Source organism: Anoplopoma fimbria, chromosome 14, assembly GCF_027596085.1.
Source record: "Anoplopoma fimbria isolate UVic2021 breed Golden Eagle Sablefish chromosome 14, Afim_UVic_2022, whole genome shotgun sequence".
Lineage (NCBI taxonomy): Eukaryota > Metazoa > Chordata > Actinopteri > Perciformes > Anoplopomatidae > Anoplopoma > Anoplopoma fimbria.
In genome coordinates this window covers 14,128,253-14,147,646 of record NC_072462.1, presented here as the reverse complement: position 1 = coordinate 14,147,646, position 19,394 = coordinate 14,128,253, and the positions used below count along the sequence as shown (strand labels likewise).

Below are 19,394 nucleotides of genomic sequence, written 5' to 3'. Positions count from 1 at the left end.
GAGGCTGAACTCTCATTTACTGCGTGCTTATGCGTGCATGTGACTCTGACAGCTCTCACAACTCCAATGTGACCTCAGCGGCTGCGTGACTCTAAGCAAGACAAACTGTCTTGACTTGCGGCTGCCACACTTACAGCTAAATGTCATCTTGTGTGCGTGTTTTAACTGTAAAGTGTATATGCTTTTGGATATAACTGGTCATGCTACATGCGTGCCTGAGTACATATGCCTGTGACAATGTGTTTGTGAGTAAATAAAGCTGACAACAACACCAGTCCCCACATGGGCTCAGCAACTGGTAATCCAATTAAGGAACAGCTGCATTCAGCATTCAGTTCTGACACTGGCAAGCTAAATATCTCCAACTCAGAGTCAATGCACACTGGCATCTGCATTGATACAAAAGTGAGAGTATGTAAATGTGGCATTTATAATGCACAAGACAGCATCTGAGAGGCTGCGAAAGCAAATTTGAGAAGTCGTACTCATCAGGTTGTATTTGAGGAAAAACATATCAAAAATTGAACTACTTAATTAAAATTTAGATCATGATTATTAAGAACAATCGTAGAACTTGTGCACTTGCAAGTCTGATGTATAATAGAAGGATTTAAGAAATATGGCTCTATTCTGGTGAGCAAGTGCAAAAACAAGCACAGACTGCAGGGGTCAGGATCAGGAAGGAAGGCCTGAGGCGTTCCATGCTGCACCAAACAGAGGGTTTCAACAATGAAAACCAGAAAATCGGAGAGATAGGAGGAAATGTAGTAGGTAGAACATGTGTTTTTCTTCCTGTCTGTCCAAGTTTGTGTACTTTTTAAGAGGAAACTGGATGCTGGAACAGGATGACCACAGGTATGACACAAAGGTCTAGCTACCCTTCTCTTTAACAGTCATTTCATTTATCATGTCTCAGTCTCCCACTGAAGTGTTTGTCTCTTCAAAATAATCCCAATCAATACTTTGTCGTTCCACAGTGTGTTTCTAAAAGCTGCGCGTCCATGCATGCACCCACACACACACACACACACACACACACAATCTTAGTATTCATAAACAACCCAGGCATGCTGAAAATGATTACAGAGTGCACCACAATATAAGCCCTGCCGACACATTTAACAACCTAAATTTATGGGTTGCAACCCCTTATACTGGAGAGCAAGGACTTGAAAAGGCAGAAGGCTTAACAAGGCACCACTTGGCTCTTGTACTAAAGTGGAGTCAGTGTTTGTACACTCACCTCTATATTATTTTTTATTGCATCTCTTCTGGATCAAGAGCACACCTGCCAATTTGGAGCTAATAAGCAAATGGTAAATCTCAGGACTTTCCGATATGGGATTGCTGTAAAGGTGTGACAGGATGTTAAAGGTAATTTCAGACGCAGTGACCCTTGGCACCTGGCTGTATGTGGTTTTCTAACCTGTTATTCACCAGCTCATGCTGTGGTAAAGGCTCGGAGGGTGGCATGGGGATGGCAGCTGTCGCCTGAAAAGGTGTTGCCTTGCCACTGTAGCTATCCAAAATGGAGTATGAAAAAATGATGGCCCTCTTTTACACTTTTTCTTTTTTTTTCCCGTGTGACATTTGTAACAGTTATGAGTTGAACTGTTTGCCTTTTCACCCCTTTGAGTTTGAGCTAGAATGAGCTTGTCAGTCACTGAAGCACCATTCAGTACCCAGCAAAGCTTTAAAGAAAAACATATGCACAGTCTGGTGCCCTCAGCCAGTAAGCTGACTCTGCATCACAACAATGTTGAAAGGGAGAAAACCGGAAGGTCATACTTATAACTCCTTGAGCCGGGGATTGAATTTGCAGTTTGTCAGTATATGCACTGTAACTCCAAAATCTCTGATCTTCAGGGTCCTCGGTTTCTTTGCTCCATATTTTAGACGGTGGAAAAGATAGTGAATCTGGCTTTAGGACAATCTGGTACTGTCTGCCTCACAGGGACTTAAAAAGGTCAGCATAATAGCTCCAGAAACGGATGATTCATGCTGTGGCCCCATAAAATAAAATCTTAAAAGTAATCCTGGAATGACAAGATAGAGGAAAAAGTGTGTAAACGTAAAAATGTTATCAACAAAATCCTTTCAGCTTGGATGAGAAAGGTTGAATTGGAATTAAAGAACATTTCTAGCTTCTAAATATATCGGAATCTAAAACCCTTACTGATGTTACGAACTGAGTGAGCTACACCTACCATCCCAAATAGAGGAGCTTCTGGAAAAGCCTATGCTACATGTTTTTTTTTCAGTCAACGTGTCACTGATTTGATGGAAGTGTTTGTGTTACTACATGTTATGTGTGATTTATTGTCTGGTTCAGCCCCTAAATTATACTTAAACTTTATTTTACTAAATCATTAGTAATATTGAAAGTGTATTGCCCATTTTCTCTCAAAAATACAATATCATTACATATGGAAAAAGAAGACGCTCGTGCTCCCAAATTACCTGTCTTCTCAGGAAAAATGCTACCCCTGTAGGCAACATCAACACATAAACCGAGACTATTTAAGTCAAAGAATTAAAGAGTGTTGTTAGGACTAAGCAATAGTATCAACAGATGATACTCAAAGGTGGGCTGTAAAGAACCATACTTTATTTGTAACCAGCAAATGTAACCACTTGATCCTTGGCTGTTTTTGCTTGGTCTTAAAAGAAAAATCTTAAAGATGCCCTGCATCTGATATATGAAGGGCATTCACACTCATAGTCAAAACATTTAAGAAGTAATGTATTCAGTAATGAATTGACTTATATATTTGCAGAAAAAAACCCTGTTTTTATTGCTACCCAATGACATTGTGCTGACAAAGGAAATTGATGTGGTTTAACAAAATCCCTGCTGTAATGTTATTGTGTTTTTGTTAAAATGTTGATTTACTGTAGACTTTGACAGTATAAAACCAAGACCATGATCTACGTTTCCTTTAAAACATATTTTCAATTGCAAATTAGGTGAATAAAGACATCATTTCTGGGAGAAAGGGTTGGCAGAAAATGACCAAATTGCAGTAGAGCACGCACAAAGGGGGAAAAAACTAAATTAGGAAATTGAACCTGCTTCAGTTCAAGCCCAGCCGGCCCAGCTTCATCACGGTGACCTTTAAGCAATGAGAACCAAAGGATCACTTCAGCAGCTGCTCCTGAAGCTCATCCTAGCCAGACAGGTGAGGCATGACTGGCTGTGACAGGGGATAAACCCCCATTACATGTCTGTTTGCTCTGCATCCCTTCCGTGTGTCAACACAAGCTGCACTCTTAATAAACTATTAATTATTGTTTCTCATCATTAACTGAAAAAAAAACAATACCACTCTCTCCACTGAACTCCGACCGTTATCCCTGGGAAGATGGCATAAGTACAGCAGACTGCCTCTCCACACAGGCATCACATCTCTCTTTTTTCTGTTAGGGAAACTGGTGGGCACATCCACACACTTGTCTGCACAGCCCGAGTTGGACTTCAGCGTGTACATCCCATTAAGCAGCAACTCGTCTTCTTGAGTGTACATGGCCAGAAAGAAGTTGGGGCAGGGATTTTAACCAAGGATTCACTGACATCAACAAGGAGAGTGCTAAGGCGGGCATCATGTCATATTTTTTTGAGCAGCGAGATGGTTCACAGATCAGGATCAATTTTTGGGATTAGAGAAAAGCTATATATGTTGATATTGACTGTTTTGAGTTTTAGGTATATCAGGATTGCAAGTTTAATTCAGACATGCATAATAATAGAATTAGGAGCATTTCAAAAGGCATTTAGTCACTTTTAAAGTACGAGTTGAATGTGTTCACTCGAGTGATCTATAAGAATATGAATTGATCATAAAAACTCTAATATCTGGTTACACTTATGTAGAGTAAGATGTCAAAATAATTATGCAGTGTGTAGCAAAAGCAGAGCGCGCCCAATGTCTAATGAATGACGGCCTAAATTATGTGTCTTTATTTTCAGATTATTATTAATTATTTATTTTTTAATCAGTTTTTAGTTTAGTTAAAACAAGTGAAAATGTGACTTCATTGTGATCAGCATCTTCTTGGAAACAAACAGTAAACTATTTTGCAGGCGGGGGATTTACAATCTATGTGACAATTGGTTCATGTGGGGATTTTTGCAGTGAAATTTGAAGTAAAAATGAATATAATCAGGCTTTAACATTATTGTGCAGTACTTAATGTAACTGACAATTACTTCAATTATTAGCTAAAATATGAACAAAAGATTCATTCGAGAAGAAACTTAGTCAGATGGATAAATAGACATCCGTAGACATCTCTCTTTTAAATTTGTTTCTGTCTCTTTAGGTCTTTGACACACCAGAGACATACAAAACTAAAGTCACACACTGCCCTGACTTGGCAGTAGATCAGCTTTGGCCTGATGTAGAGAAGCCCCGAGGCTTCAGACCCACAGCTGTAATCACTGTGTTTTGTCTGCAGTGAAGATTGAAGACTGCTGAAAGTGGAGCTGAGCACAAAATGAATTCAAGCACCATATAACACATACCCACACGAAAACACAAAACACACACACACACACACACACACACACACACACACACACACACACACACACACACACACACACACACACACACACACACACACACACACACACACACACACACACAAACAAGACAGCACAAAGTACTTTCATGTGCTACTTCAAAGCGTCAATTAAACAGGAGAAAAGCTAGATAATAACCATAAGGTTATCCACATCGTAATGAGCCAAAGTATTCGTTGTGACACATCAAAAAACTTCCACAGCTTCTTGCCAGCACATGGAAATACATTAACACCACAGCGGGGAATTGCATGCACAGAGGCAGAGGCAAATAAGTCAGTACGTTTTAAAGACAAATGTGTTGTGACTTCAAAAGTTTTTTCTGGAAAGGTGACTGCACTTGAACAATGACGGTTACATTATGTACCCATAGTTTTACAGGCATAACCTTCTAGAAGACTATATTATATTATATATTTCACAGAAGATTCTTAACCATGTTTGAGGGCAGAGCAGATCTTTTATAAAAAATAAAAATAATAGTTGGTGCATGGGCAAAAAATTGTTTTGCATCGCCAAAATCCTTTTGTCCAATCTACATTTTCAAAACTCTAAACACAAGAAGCAGTCTGCTGTGGTCTATCGTTAACACAATTCATGTTGGTTACACAGAATATGCAATAAATTAACACAATTCTAAGATGCATACATTTTCTTTACATACAAGCTTACTTAATACCAAAGTTATAAATATTTTGTTCTTCTTATTTACAAATGCTTGCACACGGCATGCCAGAAATGAAAGCCCTAATGAACATTGAATTTAGTAAATAGCCTATATATCTGCAACAACAGCAGCTAAAAAACTGTATTGAAACAGTGGATTTAATTTTTTTAATGAGTAGATCATCAAAACATTGAGAAACAGCTGATTTACTGTAAGTTGTGTAAAATAGACTGTCTGAGGTTAAATGAGGCACGTCAAGTTTCTCTGTGCAAAGAGAGAGACAAGATAATATGTGATGTGGACGAGAAGATGCGGCCAAATGCTGAAGATCATATAAATTAGAACAGGACTGTTCATTTTTCTGTTTTTTTCCCCCTCTGAGCCTTATTACTGTACCTGTGTATTTTATTACATTTACATTACATTTGAAAACAAAGGCCATGTGTATTTGATTTTGGTTAATCACTGATCACATTTTCATGTTGCTAATTCAGCCTTTTTATCTATCAGTTCTTCACTTACTATTGTTTATTCTTTACATTCACTTTAAGATAGGAATGCACACATGTGACGCTGAACCAACAAAAACCAAATGTAGAGTATTTTACAGTAAAGGGAAAATGAATTGTATAAAACAATGGTTTTAATAATATCCATTGTATGAAAGAAGAACAGAAACTTGAAAAAGAATTTCAAAGTTGTTGTGCTATGATTGACTATGTTCCTCTTGGATAGAAAGCAATTGCAGGTGTTTTGAAATAATGAGTTAGTGTATGTGTTTTTTCTTCTTTGCTGTTTGGTATGTAGAGTTGTTATTAATAACTATATAAATAAACATGGTTTTGAACATTAATTTAACTCTTTGCTGTGTCAAGAGTTTAGGAAATATATAAGTAAACCCAATTGTGCAAAACTGTAATATAAAGCATAACAAGGTTTATATCATGCTACACAAGAAAAACAAGACTATTTTATTATTGGACATTTCACACAAATAATAAATATAATATTTTTCCGTCGCCAAATTTCTTGCAAACTCTAGGTTCGACTGATGCTTGACAGAATGACATAAGCCAGTAGCCTCGGAACACCCACAACACTATTTGCTGTGTACAGTACTTTGAGCAGAAATAACTCTGTCCACTTCAGGCCACAAATGGCCGACAATATTACACTGGAATGTGCAGGGGTGAGTGACTCAAAAGAAAAGTTGCCCACTCATACTGCTCAATTCTTAATGGTTACCATAGGTCTGGGCAGAGAGGAACATACATCTCCAGACAATCAACACAAACTGCAACTCCAAGCACCTATACTGCCATGTATAGGTTGATGGGGGAAATATGGCCACAGGTAAAATCAAAGCACAGACCAAGTAACCAGACACATAAAAATAAAGTAAAAAAACTCTGATCAAACTTCAGAGGGAAGCAGCAACATATCAATCCAAGATCATTAGCCCCAGTGTTCACAGAGCTGGAAAAGGGCATATCTGCAGGGTTGTTGAGTACAAAAGAAAGAGCTTTTGTGTGCATTCCATTGCAATGGAATACTCTAAAAAGAACAAAAAAAGATGAAAGCCAACCACTCTCTATTCTTCACATGGTATGAATATTTGCTGACTTGTACACTTTGATAGCAAAACGCAAAAGCTTCTCTCAGGCAAGAAAAAAAACATTGATTTGGCAGGTTGGTAAAAAAAACTTGGCTCCAGAATTCATTTCAGCTGCCTAATATCTGGATACAATCTTGATTTCTAAATTCAAACCTTGATGGGAAAGACTTAGAGGTCTTAGTACAGCCCTAAAATCTGTTTCAAAACCACCTAAAAAAGTAGAAGAGGCAGCTGTATCGTAGATGCAGTAGCCTTCTGTTTCTGGATAACATGCTAAAAACCTTTTAGACCTATGATAACCAGATAGACCCATTTATTGTCTTTTTTAGGGGGTGACAGGGGATCTTTAGGGGGGGATAGCAGGTCTACATTGCATGCCATATAAAGGTTGTATATATTATCTGAAAGCTGGGATCCTGAAAATTAGATTAGCTCATCACTGTGTGTCAAGTTTTTTCTGGTAATGAATCTGAATAAAAACAGTTGTTTAAGTACATAAGGGCTTAGAACATTATCACAGAAGTATATGATACCCATCCCATTGCTCACTTTAGTTGCAGCAATTTTTGGTGCCATTTATTACATGGATTGGTGCTAAACTTAATTATTTTCAACCACTCAATATTGATAAAAAATGAATAAATTCCCGTAGTTTCAATCAGATATCTTGAAATAAGAGTTATGTTGAGGCATCTGTGAATATGGTCATTCCAGTTTGTCTTTTGCCAAAATTTATAGCACTATTTATCCCCATACTGAAAATGTACAATTGCATGTCTTGGTTCTTCCATCTATAAACTACATATGCGGTTTGGACACCTTTTCAACATCTGGCAAGAATGCATCCCATGTGAAAATCCTTCTTGGCAGCACTTGGCTTGACTTTGGCTTTGACTTAGCTGCTTTGATAATCATGTAGCTATCCACATGTAGAAGCTAAGTGTAAGTTGGTAACTCACAGCTGGACAGGTGTCATGGGATGCAATATGAGATTGCAAGCCAGATACAATTAACCTCTTAATAACCTTTGCTGCATACAGAATTGTTATCAATGTGCAAACTATGTATCTGATAAATTATAGATGTTCATAGCAATTTTTAATCTGGCAATCTCCCTGATCATGCTTTGTGAAATATTCTCCAAATAAGATCTAGAGAGTGGCTGCCAAGATGGGAAAATTGGAAAGTGAAGGTAGTGACTGCTATGCAATCTGTGCATGAGCCAACTTTTCCAGAGAATCCAGGTATAAGATGGCGTTTCAAGAAACTAGGGCAATACATGCTGACAGGGAAGTAAGGACTGTTGCCACAAAGCACAATTTCAATATGCAGGCTTGTGGACACAAGGAGAGGAGTAGGTGAACAGCTGCAGGGTTCAGCTGAGCAGACACAAATGCTACTGTAGTTTTCCAGCTGAGTAGATATTCAGGTGTGTTTCCCCTTCAATGTAAATGTGAATCAAGTTAACTAAGGCACTTTCGACGGTAAACAACACGGCAGTAGTGTGATGTGTTTCTCTTATTTGCTCGTGTTCCCACTCCAACGCAGATCTGGGGAAGTTCTCCAATCCACACAGCCCTAAAGCCCAATGATTGGCCATTAGGGGCATGCTCTCTCCCCCATCTCTAATGCCTAAAGGAAATAAATATGCCTTATATGGAAAATGATTTTGTTCGCTGCTGGATGTGGACACCCCACGCATCGCATCCTTACAAAACCTAGTGCTATTCCTCTCAGTGAGAAGTGTTGGACAATTGCTCTCCTCTTGTGCGGACTAGCACACTGCCTGCATTCTCAATAATGTATTTCTGGGATGTGTCTTCTCCTTTCAACATAGTGCCCAAAATAATTTTTCCAAAAATTCCTTCCAATTTTTCATGGGGGGGGGGGTATCTAATCTGACATTTAGCATTTCCAAATAAGTAAGATTAGTCACTTACAAGACGCTCAAATTACGTGTTTTTGAAATATATTTGAAAATTAGTGAGACCTTCCTGTATTCATTTAATTCCAGTACCTCAGACTAAGCACTTCTTGTCACTTCTAGTAAACTACACAGATGATGTCTTCCACTCCACTTGCCTTTGTTGCTTAGTAAGATCTGAATGGCATGCATCCATGTAATATCAAGCTTTAATGTTGGCCTTCAGCTCATTTCATTAATAAAGGATTATCTTATCTTATCTTATCTTAAAAGTTCTGATCACAGGGTAAAAAATGAAAGATAGCTATGGCACATGATAAAAAGTTCTACCAAGTTAAACAAAATGGAAAATAATAGTATCTGCCCAACCACAATCCACTTCCCTTATGACCTCCAACTAGCGTACTTCTCAAGGAATTTGGCAATGCCTTCATTTCATGTATCCTGCACTAACCTTCTGGGTCTGAACCAATTAACACTCGCCTTCAACCTCACTCCAACTAATAGAGTTTCCTCCTCAGTTTAAGTGTTTCTCCCATTATCCTGTTTGTAGTATTAGCCTAATCTTTTTTGAGGACACATTTTAACCCCTTATTACAGGCCAGCAAACGAAAACTAGTTTACCGAAGCCCTCAGAGAGTACATCTATCAGCAGTGTCCTTCACAGAGTTGTGAGGAGCTTGACCTTCATGCATTTCATTTTAGAGGCATCATCTGCTCAGAAGGCTGACACAAGATACCTCTTATATTCTGGAGTTAAATCCTCAACAGCAAATAGGACAAGCATAGGCAAAACTGAAGTGTTTTAGATTACCCCAAATATAAACTCTCTCCACCACTGGCTATGTGACTGGAAAGACTAATAATCCCCACGTAAGTAAGCATGGATAATATGCAAAATTGCTCAGTGTATTTTGCATCTACTGTATATGACAGTGATTAAGAGGGTACTAAGTTATTCTGTCCAGAGTAGGTGAACTCATCATGGTTAATGTCTCATTTTCCGTGTTAATGTCTCACTGGTCATAACGATATGACCAGTGACACAGGCTACATGTCTGATGAAAATGATTGGGAATGTTCCTAGTAATGAGCTCAATTTATTGAAGTGGCAGAGGCTGGTGTTGCCAATGTGTCACATAAAAAAAATTGTGCCAGTGGAAAACTGTGCTCCGAATTGATCTTTAATGAAACAGAAAGCCAACGGAGTAAACGGAAAGTCATTCAAATAAAACGTGTAAACAAAGATTACCGAAGTGTATGGAGAGGGCCCCTTTTCAAAAGTGCTATGACAAATATATTTTTTTCTATTTTAAATACATCTAATGATTCTATTGAAGATATTTTGTATTTGTATTAGTGCAGATAAATGTAAGCCTATACAAAAGGTTAAATACAGGTCTATGGGGACCCACGATGAATATGCAAATGGTTAAATGTTCACTAACAAAGACTCTTATTAAAGTCACGTTTTACAGTATCCCTCATGCGCCACAGGCTATATCTGGTGTCTACATCAGTTTCATGATGTAATGAAAAAGAAAATCTACATATTAATACATTTCACAGATCAAATGGGAAATGGAATGTTAAGTCACATTTACTTGGAGGAAATAAGTTGTGAAATTGAAATGTGACATTGTCCTCAAAGCAGTTATCCAGGGCAGCACGCTGGCCCAGTGGTTAACACAGTCAGCGAGAGGTCAAACATTCAAATAATTGAGTGGTGGGTTCAATTTTTTCTGTATTTGCATGTGTTTCCTCCCTCATTACAAACTTATGCAAGTCAACCGAAATGGAACATCTAAATTGCCCATAAATGTGTGTTGTCTGTTATACTGAAATGAATGCATCGAAATAAATGGAAATCAATTGCCACCTGGACCGTCTAATGCATCACCAATCAACAATGCTATTCTTTGAATAATATGAGGCAGTTATGTAAAGAAGATGAAATCTGGTTTTCCAGTTGTTTTTTATAAAAAAGTGACTCACAAAGTGATTTTCAGTGAACAAGCTGTGACACCCTAATAGCCTCCCTAACACAAATAATGGTTAAAGGCTGATATGGTACTTGGCAGAAAGAAAAAGCTCTTCAATTTACACATATCTTAAGGTAGAGCGGAGCTCAAACATGTGGCCTCAGGCTTACTTCCCATTATACGCTGGCCAATGAATGTATGCATTCATCAAAAGTGCAAATATCCCTGCCCAAAACCATAAAATAAGTTCCACAGAAGCACCAAAAGTCAGCAAACATTGTTCAGTATGCATAGTAAAATGAAAGAGAAATGTGCACCTTTTATGAATCATCTAGTTAGCAAAGTCTGTAACATTGTGCCAACAAAACTTTTTTTTGTTTTTTGTGTGACTTATTTGTCCTACCTCTGGTGTGGCTGGGGACCCTCCGGCGGCCCGTGGATGAGCTGTGAATGACATGCTGGTAGTGAGACATGTCTGTTGGTGTGTTGGGAACACGGAAACTGTCCTGGAACCTCTGCATCAAATCCTCTACTGACTCCGTATTTGGGTCGATGGCTATGGAAAAGAGATCCAAAGTAAAAATGGCAGGCATGTCATAAGGCTTTAGAGTGAAAATCATTTTGCAAATACTGACCAACATACAAGATATAGGAAAAATACATACACAAATGCATAAAGGCAAACTTTTTTTTCTTTATTTGAAATATAAGAGATTAGAGTATGACATGCATCATGAGTCACTAAACTGTAAAAATAAAAAAAGCAGCGGGAGTGTTATTTATTCTATTCTATTTTATTCTGGCCTTAAATTGATTCCATCAATTCAATATTGCCTCAATGCTCAATGCTCAGTCTGGATGATTGAAAAACAACTGGCTGTGAATAAAGGAATAAGGGGGGTGGGGTAGTTTTCCTTCAGTAGAAAATTGCCAAAAGAAAGGACAGGAAATTGGCAGACCTGTGACATGTCTGAATATTTTCTGGTTAATTAATTTATACCACCAAAGAGACAAATCTGAGTAGAGAATATTGAGTCTGACATAAACCAACAGGTCAAAACATGTGGATATCGTGATATTCAACTAGCATCTATATCCTCTCTTAATAGGTGCTGCTTTCTTTTAAATGGCTTTTGAAGTGTTGATTCAATTAAAGTGTGACAGTAAATCTGTAAATAGTAAGGAGTTGTGATTGGTCTGCACTGTATTGGGGCTGCAAGAAGAATGTGCTGAAAGTATAGGGTTAGAAAACTGTGGACCAAAACAGACAACGGATCATAAAACTGTGAAAATAGCTTTGTCCCCAAACTTGGTATAAGTATACCAATCTCCAAAGGATGGGGCCATTTATCACCCCAATCACCACTATCCCCACCTATCATCAACGTCTTTTGATCTGTCAGTCTTGCTCTGAGGTGTACTCTTTCCATGAATAATGGTGATGTGTTGCTCCCAGTGGGTGCTCGTCGTGCATTCTAATGAGCTTGCGAGAGCAGGGGAAGAGGAAGATGAAGAGTGCAAGGCTGAAAGTGAAGAAGCAGGAGTATTCACATTGTTTTTGATATTATAAATGCTAACATAACAGAGGTGTTGCAGTGCGCTTCAAAACAAATATTATTCTTGCGATGATACATAGTTCTTCAAAATCATTTGTGGTTAGACATCTATAATGGTGATGTCAAACAGGGAATTGTAGTTGGCATGTCTGCGGTAATAGGTTCCCGTAAGCAGGTGCAAGAGATTATGCAAAGTGACCATGGCCTCATTTCAGGGACAGATGTTGGCTTCTGCCCTCTGGTCAAAGATGTTTTTGCATCAATTAAGATTAATAAAAGACTTTAAAGTTGTTTGGTCCTTGAATATACCTCCAACAAAAGGGCAAATCCTTATCTCTTTTATTTTGACCATCATATCCTCAGTCCGAGACACATGTGGCCTGGCTTTAAAAATAAAACCACCCAGCTATATGGCTTTATGTTTTAGTTCTTCTGTTTGGATGTTAGTATGTTTAGTCATCCATTTATCCTTATGCAGCACAATAACACACAACCTTCAAGTAGCATTGAACAAAACACATGGTAAATAGGAATTGTGTTCATTGTTTTCTATTTAAATAAATATCCACTGTAAAATATCTACTGTACATGAGTTGGTGACCAGGACCCCAGCCTCTGGCCAGAGGTTTCGTCAAAACATATTAATACATGATGAGGAGGGAGTCAGGAAGAACAACATTTTTTTACCCCACCCTTTTTTTTCTCTAGACATCAAGACTTCTCCACAGCCAAACAGCTTGATATGTTCTTTCTGGAGATATTTCAATTATAACAGCGTGTTACATTTTTGAATCCCTGTGTTATCACTATTCAAGGTGCCCTGAAGACAGACAAATACTTAATGGGAGTCAAGCACACTCAAGCAGCTGAATAAATGGTTTATTGAGCAAGTGGGCATCGACTCGGTGAAGATCTCTCCAACCAATAGTGTACAGAATGTAGTGCAATGAAAACAGCAGTAGCTTAGGAAGATACTTGCTGCAAGTCTGAGTGAGTGTTGAGAGGATGATCATATATATTTGTTTCGTAAGAGATGGGTTTTTATTTTTGAGTATACGTATGTCACCAAAGGTGAAACTTTTGGCAAATGATTACACCTGCTCATTCTTAGGCACAATGTTGAAAAGTTTATTTTGTACATCCAACAGCTACAAACTTACATATGCATTCACAGAGTACCTGACCCTATCAACTATACCAATCTGATGTTTAACCTAATGGCTGCCATCTTAACCCTATCCACAAAAAGACGCTGTACAGCTCTGACCTGATGTGGGATCGCGGCTGGTGTGATCCCATGGAAAATTAACTCTAATTTACTTTCTATTAGTAAACTAGAGGCAATTATTGTTTTGCACATTTGAGTAACTGCCACTACTGATACATCCCACTGCTGCTAAATGGCCAGTGGCTTCAAATTCAGTGTAAGCTGTGGGACAGAAATCACTGGCCACCCTAGCCTCATTGATATGTTGCTCATTTAATAGCTCACTGCTTGCTGCGTCTAGCTTTTAATCATGATAACTGATTAATTTACTGTCCGGCTGCCTTCAATCAATCATCAACTGCAGAGATATCCAAATTGTGGACTTGGAGACACAAGCTTTGATACACTTATAGTGTGTTGTTGTTCTGAGCACTGAAGCCAATAAATACCATTAATAGTAGAAATGTAATAAAGGATAACAAAAGTGATTTGACTAAAAAACAGGAAAAAAAGAGTTGTTGCATACTGACTGTGATGCTGACGCAGCTACTATAGCTGTTGCCTCTGGCAATGTTGTTGTAAACTAAAGCATGTGTGCACCAAACCTTGCCTGCGAGTGGGATCTGCCTTGTGCTGAAGAAACGCTTTTGAACACATGACACGGATACTAATACAAGAATTCCCGACATTTTCTGGCTCCAACTTGCAAAGGAGTTCCTACCCTCACTGTTTTCTTCAAAACAAACCAAGCCCAAGTCAGTGTTTCACACCACTGTAAGATCCACATAAGTGCATGCTCCCACTACAATCCTCCCTCCTTTAAAACAGTATGCTCCACCTGTCAGTCTAAGAATAGGCAGACCTATACAGGGCTGAATGAGGTATAAACAAACAGTATTTATTGAATATAATAATAAATAGAATTCTAAGATAAGTGAATATTAACATTAACATAAATAAGACATTGCAGAAAATATAAGATTTAGAATATTAAACATTACTGAGCTTCGGCTCTGCTGGATGTGGATCAACTCAGTCTTTGCTTGCACTGGCTGATGATCCCACATCTCGTCTACTGACAAACTTAAGGACAGGACCTGTAAATTATAAATAGCGCTACTATTATCCAAGCTGCACCTGGGCCATTCAATCTGAGATAATGGGAGAACTTTGAGAATGTCAATTTGCTACGAGGAGAAACCCGCGAAGAGTATAAAAAAGATAGCAAAAGCTTAATGTAAAAGCTTTTATACTGTTCATTGGGAACATGTGATAAACAGCATGACAAAGAAGACAATGGAATGGGCGCACTTTAATTTATCCATGGAAACAAATGTTGAATATGTATAAAGGACTGGTATGCATTACTCTGGTCATCAGACATTACATTTAGTTTGAGAATGCGTAATAAGCATTTTAAGCATATTTGATGAAATTCAAAGAAATACAGTGTTGGGTTGTTGCCCTAGAAACTAATCCCAAATAGTTTGATCCCAGTAATGGCCTATATATTTTGACAATCATGCTTGTTTTGGTCCATGGTATTGTATAATGTAAGATGGAGAATAATTCAAGGCCTTTACATTGGAGGTCAGGAAACATTTGTCTTATAAAGTGTGTCTAGTAGTAGGAAAAAGCCTCTTCTCCTTCCCTCTTCATGTGTATACATTTAGTGTGAATATGCTCTGAGAAACAAATCACATTTAAATGCTATGGTGGGGCAGCTTAGTCCGTTGGGAATAGCCACATGTGTCTTAAAAAGTGAATACAGGTATGGGCTTACACACAATCACCTGACCACATTTATTTTGCTTTTTATGATCCAACAGACTTTCACTTCAGCTGTAGTGTCAATACACAAGGCGAAAACCTTGAAAGGTAAGGGAATAGACAACTATAGTACTAAGTAATGGTTAAGGGAGCTCCATTCCCTTTGGGCATTTATGGAAGTGCTTGGCCTATTCAGGTACTTGGAGTTAGCAAACAAACAACAAGGGTCAAAGCAGGTGGCACTTAAGCTTTGACCCGCCATGACTGAGGAGAGTGTGTGACAACATGTTTGAGGTTAACTGCTTGCATACATATTTCATGGCCTCCTGGAACTCTCTTTATCTCTCTTTCTTTGTTCCATTTCCAGGAAAGAAGAGATGCTAGAGCAAGCAGATGTGCCTAGAGCCACAGTCTCCTTGAAAGTAATGCAATTTGTCTCTTAAGGTTGTCACGACCCTTTTGCTGAAGTTTAGCCCGTGTTTTTGTCTTCCCCATAAACACACACACACAAACACCTTAAATATCAACCAACTTAAAATACATAAACAACATGATGGAAATGTTCTTGCAGCATTAAGTGCATAGTGATCCTGTAAATCCGGCACATGTTTTTGGGCAAATATTCAAATTTGGAGCAATAATTCCATGTAATCACCAACAAGATGGTCCTCCATGTTATCACTAATCAAAAACAATAGTTGGTACGATATTGTAAGACCTTCATTAGTCATGAAGACAAGACACAAAAATGTGTCCACCTTTGTTTCCCCATAGGTCTCTCACTATTTTGCTGTTATTCCCCATTCTCACATCTGTCAGAAGCAGACACCGCTACCAGGATTTTTTATTCTGACATTTGTTGGCTTTATTTTCTCCTTTTCATCTCGCTTATCTGCAGTTGCTCCCTTATCGTCTGTTCACAGTGTCTCATAAGCAGTGGATGTCAACAGCATGCTGCCTCAGTCAACTTATTCATGGTGGTCTCACAGTGCCCAGCAAAGGAAGATAACCCTACTCAATTTCATTTTTTTGTTGGACCGCACACCACACACTGGCTCTTGTTTATGCACGCTTCTGTTAAAGCGTCTATGTATATGCATGTGTTTGTTTTTTGTGTATGTAAATGCCCATGGAGTACATTGCTTTCAGAGCTGTACATAAAGTGGACTCCAATCCCTTTTTTATCTTTTCATGGACTTTACCGCAGTATAAAAAGTGCCATGGAAACAAACAGTGGAAAAAATAAATAATAATAACTTGAAGTTAGATAATATACTCAGAGAACACAATAATATATAATATATATATATATATATATATATATAAGTGGGCAACTCTGAATGCAGAACGAGGTTGGATTGTATAGAAGTATAATAAAAGGACCCTACTTCTCACTTGATTTAATACTTCTTTAATACAGCGTGACGTTCAGGTAGTAGATTATGGTCCCAGTTAGAGTGAAATAGACGATAAAGCAGGGTACATTTAGGGTATCCCTACCTTGTGATTGACAGGTCGCTGCTACAGCATTATCCCATCTGGGTGTTGTCTGCATTTCTGTCTTACAACTTTAACCCTTTAACAGTGTTTTCAGTTTATAAAAGTTGACATAAAAGAAACATTTTGGTAACCTAAAAATGCCGTACTCAGCATTCAGTTGTAATAAGCTCAACCCTCTTATGTCACTTCTAGTTCAAGAGAAACAACTGCCAAAAACCAAGATGGCGACAGTCAATATGCCAAACTCGAGGCTTCAAAACAGTAGTCCACCAACCAATGGGGACTATGCTGTGAAGGCCACATGCCTGCATGATGAACAGAAGCACTGCCTAAGTCTGCTGGTTTTAAAGCAGACTTTCCATATCAGCATTACTAAGTTATAACAAGTTAATAAAACAGCACCTTACAGTATTGGGTATTCATTTCACCTGCAAGCTTATGGCAATCGACCAGTACAATTTTGACAGATTTGACAAGTGCTTGACATTGCCCTTTAAGTTTGATTGGTGAAATATATTTACTTGATAATGAAAAGAGGAGGCAGACAACGAAAAACAAGAAAAAAATGTGGGTAGGATGATAAAGCTCAAATTGTCAGTCTAGCTGACGAGACGACAGCTGACTGAGTTAGCAAAAATAGTTCCCCCAGTGCAATTCAATTTCCAAGTATACCTAACAGTTGTGAATATCAAATCCGTTTGATTTATTAGTTAAATATACTGACACCACTATTGCTTTCAACTTGTACTGATACAATAACAACAATACAACTAGATGTGGATGATATGATATAAGTTATCACAATCACAGAGGAGGAAGCAATGCATTGATGTACCTATACAAGTATCCCCTTTGGAGGATTCACTGGTAAAGCACTAATTTGCAGAAGCAGAGGTTTCTAAAAATATATTTCTGGGTATGCCGACAAAAAATGGATATAATGATGCCTGTATCTGATGCTTGTACCTTCACAGAAAATGATATTCAGCACCAGGAAGGGCAACAGTTGTTCTGTCAGCACAAAAATACACTGAAGGACTTGCTACTCCAAAAAGCCAAATAGACATGACTAGGCTGGCTCCTACCAAATCGCTGATACAGCCTATGGGAATTACTGTCTGTCAGAAACTGAGACCTTTGACCATGACTCTCTGTCCATAAATAGTGCTTGACCCTTATTTCTCTTAGGCTCAAGAGGATATTCCTTCTTTGCTGAAAGTCAGCGAGACACTAGGCAAAATGTTCAGGGTCTTCAATAATGCCCCGGACCCTAAGGCAAATGGTGATACAGCTTGCAATGCAGCTTGGAAGATGGATTAGAGTGCTCTGAATCCACATACATACATACATACATATATAGTAGTAGTAAACTCTGTAAAATCCATTCCATGTCAAGCCCTTCATGCTAGCCTGCCTGTTTTAGGGGACAAGGTATTGACCAAGACCTTGAAGATGTTGCCTCAACCCTTAAAATGGCCTAAAAAATAGAATCTTTGTGATCATTAATTTGGTTGGAATACTTGTTTAAAATAATAAAACAATTTGATTATTCATTGTAAGGAAATGTAAGTATCGCCCAGCCCTAATAAGTGACTTTTTAAAATATATACCGTTTTAAACAGCAACACCTTGGAAATTTTAACTAAATAAAAAATGACAAATTTGAAAAGAAATTCTGTGCTATTACTTATGCATATGATGCAAATTGAATGCCACTTCTTGACATACATGTTTTAACAGTTACGACTCAGTTATGGACTTTTCCTATTCAAAGCCATCCTGCCTGGCAGCACAACAGCATTCATATACACAGTAGCAGATGTAGCCACAATATGGTGGGAAGATTTCTGAAGATCTTTGGACCCTGCAAACCCCTGCTGTTTTAATTTGGAGCAAATCTGCTGGAAGGAAAAAGGAAAGAGATCCTGATATATTAAATTCCTGCAGATTTCTGTTTTTTTATTGTATTTCCTTTTATTGCTCTCTGCCTCATGTCTTTTCTTTGCCTGTACCTCCAACACATGTCAACACGCACACATGCATGTGGACTCATATACACACACACACACACACACACACACACACACACACACACACACACACACACACACACACACACACACACACACACACACACACACACACACACACACACACACACAAACACACATTATAGTCACATCTCTCTTCTTTTGTTTTACCTCCTCGCCCTCACAGCTTGGGAAGCAAATTAGTGCAGAGGAGATCAGTGGAAAGGAAACAGGGGTTCATACCAGCTCTGATTCCTTCTGTGATATATTAAATTTGCCATTGTTTCAATGAGAGCAGTCCATTCAAGCTTTCTGGGAAAGCTTTGACAGCACTGCTTCTGGATGTGTGACAGGTACACCAGAAGAGAGTAAGAGGTTAGGCAGATACAAAGAAGACAAAAAAAAGACGAAAGTGTCAGAGTAGACAAGGGATCCACAGATGACTGGAGAATGGCCGAGAGAGAAAGAGACTGAGCAAGAGAAGTGTGAGAAAGAGATGGGTAGACAATGGATGCCATGGGTGTTGAAGCAAAGAGAAAGGAGATGATGTTTGGAATGAAA

The 19,394-nt window shown here is 38.4% G+C and overlaps 1 protein-coding gene across 1 annotated transcript in view; it reads right to left on the bottom strand.

The window, feature by feature from the left end:
* LOC129102063 (astrotactin-2-like) overlaps nucleotides 1-19,394 on the bottom strand; it is a 238,733-nt gene that overhangs the window by 139,383 nt on the left and 79,956 nt on the right. The window contains 1 exon segment of the mRNA XM_054612005.1: nucleotides 11,174-11,326. Coding sequence (XP_054467980.1) covers nucleotides 11,174-11,326 — 153 coding nt within the window.